This window comes from Camellia sinensis, chromosome 5 (assembly GCF_055761805.1).
Source record: "Camellia sinensis isolate YWXY chromosome 5, ASM5576180v1, whole genome shotgun sequence".
Lineage (NCBI taxonomy): Eukaryota > Viridiplantae > Streptophyta > Magnoliopsida > Ericales > Theaceae > Camellia > Camellia sinensis.
Genome location: NC_138965.1, coordinates 165,754,772 through 165,760,337, shown reverse-complemented (window position 1 = coordinate 165,760,337; position 5,566 = coordinate 165,754,772). Strand labels below are relative to the sequence as shown.

Sequence of the window (5,566 nt, the reverse complement as noted above, 5' to 3'; positions counted from 1 at the left end):
TCCTCTGCCATCGTCTTCGTCCTCCGCCGTCGTCCTCCTTCTCTCTTCCTCTTCTTTTCTTCCTCTTCTCTCTTCCCTCTTCCTCTTTTCTCCTTCTCTCTCCCTTTTCTCTCTCTCTCTCTCTCTCTCTCTCTGTATTCAAATGCTAGAAAAAAAAAATTCGACCCAAAATCGGGTCACAGACTTTCGAGCTACCACCTATTTTTCTATATTGGCTTGAAAATTATTAGAGATCTTAAATATTTTATTAAATGCTCTATTAAATATTTTAGATGAGTATAAAACTTACATCATATATAGATCCCATATAAGTCTCACATTTATGTAAATTATTTGATAAAACATTAGCATCTCTACCGTTACTCTTTTGGTTTTTCTCCTCATTTTGCTTACCAATTTTCAAAGCATGGGGAAAAGTGATACAGCTGGAAACCCAGCTCACTGTTTATAGACAAAATACAAGCCCTTTGTGCAAAGCTTTTTATACCGGAAATGAGCCGTAGCTCGAGAGGGTCGAGCTCGAAACGGCTCGAAAATGGAAGAAGAGGGGAGAAAGAGAGGGAAGAGGAGGAGAGAGGGAGAAAGAGAGAGGAGAGGGTCGCGCAGCACCACCGCCGTTGCCTTGCCGCCGATCGTCGCAGCTTCAGACCGTCGCCGCCGTCGTCGCAGCACCTTTGCTCCTCGCCGATCGTCGCAGGTGGAAGCTCCGCCACCGCCTCGCCCCACCTCCTCCTCCAGCAGATTTTTAGGCCCCCTCCCCTCCCTCCTCCTCCTCCTCCCTTCTCTTCTCCCTTCTTCTCCTTCTCTTCTTCTCCCTTCTTCTTCATCTCCTTCTTCTTCTGCAACAAAAAGACGAAAAAAAAAAAAAAAAAAAAAAAAATTGACACCAAAACGACGTCGTTTTGGTGTCGAGCCGGGTTCGAGCCACGGGTTTCGAGCTACGTAGCACTACCGCTTTTTATACCCATGCAATGTGGTTTGGGAACGGGGTTGGTTTTTTTGACTATTTTAGTGTGGGTTAAAAAGTTTAGTTTGGGAATGATTTTTTAGTTTTTTTAATTTTTTTTGTGAGAGAAGAATGCAATGATTATGAGTTGAATATAATGTTTTATTTGTTGTGGCTAAAGTAATATATCAGTGGTGCTAGGAACCCCCAGTGGGGCACCCCCAGCACCCCCAGTAGGCCAAAAACAATTTTTTTTTTCCTTTCTTTCCAATCACGCGGTGCCATGTGGCACTGGGGTCATTGGGGGTCACTGAGAGTGGGGGTCTCAAGCTTTATTCATAATATATTTTGTCTTTTAAGACTCGAATAGCCTCAAATCTATCCAAACCCACTTGCCAAACCATGCCATAAAATAGTTATGATCAATTAATATATTAATTAATATGTTAATAGATAATATGATATAATTTTAAATATTTATAATTTATATATAAATAAAGTTAATAATAATATTATAACACTAATTAATATATTAATGGATACATGTAACACTACTATCAAACAAAACCCAACTCACTCTCTAATAATAAGTTTGTCCGTGTCTGTTAGCCCACAGACACTGATCTAAAAACCCCTTCTATCACACAAATGTGTGGAGCAGAGAGAGAGAAATCAATGGCTTCTTCTTCTTCTGACCACCATAGCACTCAAATGGATGACTCTGGAATTGATCAATCCCAACACCACAACAAACCCCCTCCTTCTTCTCTCCATGGAAGAAGATCAAGAACTCCTCTCAACAGATATGCTCTGGCTTGTGCTCTCTTGGCTTCAACCAATTCCATTCTCTTGGGTTATGGTATGTCCAATTTCATTCTCTTTTTACTCTCATTTTTCTAAATTTCACATCAACCCATGTCACCAAATTACTTATATAAGTGGAGCAATAACCTTTGGTGCAGTGAAAAAACATCAGATCAACTTCGTGATTCGCTTATCAAAATAAAAAATAAAAAATTATACATATATTAATCTAATTTCAATAACTTTCTACATATATTCCTTTTCCTAAAAAAATATTCATATATAGAAATAAAGCAACGACCATTGATGCAGTGAAAAAACACCAGTTTAATATTTTGGGTTCGAGCTCTAGGATCCCCTCTCCTGTCTCTCTTTTTTTATTTTAAAAAAAAAAAAAAGTACAAATACCCTTGGACTGATATACATACAAAATCATGTGAGGGTAACTCGGATGGTAAGTTGTTCAGTTCCCTATCTAAGAGGTTTGATATTTGACTACCCTTGGGCTTCCTCGGCCTCTAAACCTGAGTTTACAAGTCTAACATGGTTTTTTTTTTTTTTTTTTTTTTTAAAAAAAAAAAAAAAATCTATACGTACAAATTCATATATTAATAAATTTAGAAATATATAAATTTTTTCTTTGGTAGAAATAAATGTACAAAATATATGTTGTCTCTGTGTGCAGATATTGGGGTGATGAGTGGGGCAGTGCTATACATAAAAGACAACCTCAAGATCTCATCAACCCAGGTAGAGATTTTGGTTGGTTCACTGAATGTGTGTTCACTGATAGGATCTTTTGCCTCCGGCAAGACCTCCGACATGATCGGACGGCGATACACCATCGTCCTGGCATCAGCAACATTTCTACTTGGCGCACTCCTAATGGGTCTCGCACCCTCTTTCGCTTTCCTCATTTCGGGTCGTGTTGTAGCCGGAATCGGAGTCGGGTACTCCCTCATGATCGCTCCAGTCTACACCGCCGAGATATCTCCGGCAATGACACGTGGCTTCCTCACCTCACTCCCTGAAGTCTTCATCACCATTGGGATCTTAATTGGGTATATCTTCAACTATTCACTCTCTGGTTTACCAGAGAATATAAATTGGAGGCTAATGCTGGGCCTTGCGGCGGTTCCAGCGATCGCCGTGGGCATTGGGGTCATGGCGATGCCGGAGTCGCCACGGTGGCTCATCATGAAAGGCCGGTTGGACGAGGCGAGGCAGGTTTTGATAAAAACATCGGAAAACGAAGAAGAAGCCGAGTTGAGGCTCGAAGAAATCACGAAAGCCGCCTCGGAAACCGTGGATGCCCCGCCCGAAGGAACTTCTCGGGCCGGCTGGCATGGAGAAGGGGTTTGGAAGGAGTTATTTCTAAGGCCCACTAGGCCCGTTCGCCGGATTCTGATCGCCGCCATCGGAATCAACTTCTTCATGCAAGCCTCCGGCAACGACGCGGTGGTTTACTACACGCCGGAGGTTTTCAAGGCGGCCGGGATTCACAATCGTAAGCAACTCGTCGGAGTCACGGTGATCATGGGTGTTGCCAAGACTTCTTTTGTTTTGGTCTCAGCCCTTTTCTTGGACCACTTTGGTAGAAGGCCTCTTTTGTTAACAGGCTCAATTGGAATGGCATTTTCTTTATTGGGGCTAGGCTTGGGATCCAAGTTTCTCGAGCATTCGGACCACAAGCCCACCTGGGCCATAGCGTTGTGTGTGGTGGCAGTGTGTGCTGATGTTTCGTTCTTTTCGATTGGGCTTGGGCCCATTACATGGGTCTACTCGTCAGAGATTTTTCCGATGAGGTTGCGGGCTCAAGGGTCGAGCTTGGCGGTGTCGGTGAACCGACTGGTGAGCGGGGTGGTGGCGATGACATTTTTGAGCATTTCAAAAAAGATTTCTTTTGGGGGAATGTTTTTTGTGCTTTCTGGAATCATGGTGTTTGGGACGATTTTCTTTTACTTCTTTTTGCCGGAAACGAAAGGGAAAAGCTTGGAAGAGATTGGGAAACTCTTTGAGGACAAAAGTAGTAGTACCAGCAATGTTAGGGCAAGGGAAATGAGTGAAATATAGTGTAATTAATTAAGATGTTTGACATTAGAAGTAACAGAGTTTTTTTTTTTTTTTTTAAATTATGTACACAGATTCCAAATAAAGAAATATATTTAAAATAAGGTTGATTTCATATCTTAAATAAATCTAAATAATAGGTTTAATATTCTTAATAATTTTATATGAATTCTATGTACTAACATTGTTCTTTTGGTAAAGGTAGTGGCCAAAGCTCATGCAGGTAATCATTTAGGATTTTGTGTTGAAGCTCAGCTCCATATAGTTATGAGTCATACCTAGAGGAATAGGACTTCCTTCAAGGGGTTTATGCCAAACACGGGCTACGTAATTTTTGTTTAAATTTTATTTTTACTTGACAAATTTAAGCTCTAAATATAACTTTTAATAACTTTAGAAACACTAATTGAATCAAGATATTTTACACATGCTACTTACATGAACTCATATTAATGATCAGTTTATCCGATACCAAATGATGATGTAGAATCAACTACTATTGTAAATAAAATAAAATTTAAAAAATGCAATAATTTAGTTGGTGCACATAGTTGGTCTCTTTGATTTGCTGTGTCATACATTAGGCTGTGTTTGATATTATTTATATTTTTAAATTATTAAATTAAAAGATTTATATTTTTAAACTTAAATATAAAACTACAAAAACATTGAAAGTTTCTTCTTTTTTTTTTAATATAAATAAAATAAAATAATGGGCCAATTACACTAAAGTTTGAAGTTTGTGTCACTTTGGTCTTAACTTTTTAATTGTGACACATTTGATTCTGAATTTTGAATCTTATTTCAAATAAGGACAGTTAAAGATATCATTCCTTAATTTCAATGGCAAAATTGTCAATTAAATAAAATATAAACTAATTTGACAAAAATAAATGTCAAAATATACTTTTGAATTTTTAAAAATTATTTCTACCTACTAAAGATAGGACCAAATTAATTTTTATTATGTGTTTAGATGATAATCATATAATGGGTGATTAGTTTCTATTTTTCCAAAAGTCCAATATGACGATAATTTTGATATCATTATTAAACCAATCAATTAAATCAAAAAATTCAAAACTAAAAATATTTCATATATTAAATAAATCGATTACACATTAAAATCCTAACAATCACCTATTACATGATCATCATTCAAACACATAAAAAAAAAAATTGGTAAAAAAAAATGTTTAAAAAATTTATTAATTTTACATAATTTTATCTTTGGTTGGTAGAAATAATTTTTAGAAATTTAAAATATTTTTTGGTATTTATTTTTGTCAAATTAGGTTATATTTTATCAAATTGACAATTTTGCCTTTGAAATTAAGCAATGGTATCTTCAATTATCCTTATTTGAAACAAGATTCAAAATGTAAGATCAAATGTGTTACAATTAAAAAGTTAAAGACCAAAGTGACACGAATCTTAAATTACAGAAACTATTAGTGTAATTCATCCTAAAATAATTTGTAAGTAGTACCAAACAGGCTTAATAACTCTCACCCCACTTTGGCATGATTCAACCGTTTTGGCTCCTTGTTCTTTTCTGGTGATCCATCCATATGAAATGATGTGCTGACTTGAAAGTGTAATTCAAAGTGCAATCTCATCACATGAGTGTTGAACTTGAACAACATAATATTTTTTATAGTAAAAAGTCTTGAGTTCTTAATTTGTAACATTAATCATTTTTTGGTTCTAATTTTTTTAATTTTTTTAATTTTTTAAAGTATTTTC

At 36.6% G+C, this 5,566-nt stretch overlaps 1 protein-coding gene across 1 annotated transcript; it reads left to right on the top strand.

Annotated features, from left to right (window-relative positions):
* Positions 1–1,534: 1,534 nt before the first annotated feature.
* On the top strand, positions 1,535–3,935 carry LOC114276596 (putative polyol transporter 6). Its single transcript, XM_028218381.2, has 2 exons — positions 1,535–1,805; positions 2,436–3,935. The coding sequence occupies exons 1-2, from the start codon at positions 1,595–1,597 to the stop codon at positions 3,821–3,823; spliced, it is 1,599 nt and encodes a 532-aa protein (XP_028074182.2). The 5' UTR covers positions 1,535–1,594; the 3' UTR covers positions 3,824–3,935.
* The last annotated feature ends 1,631 nt before the right edge of the window (positions 3,936–5,566 follow it).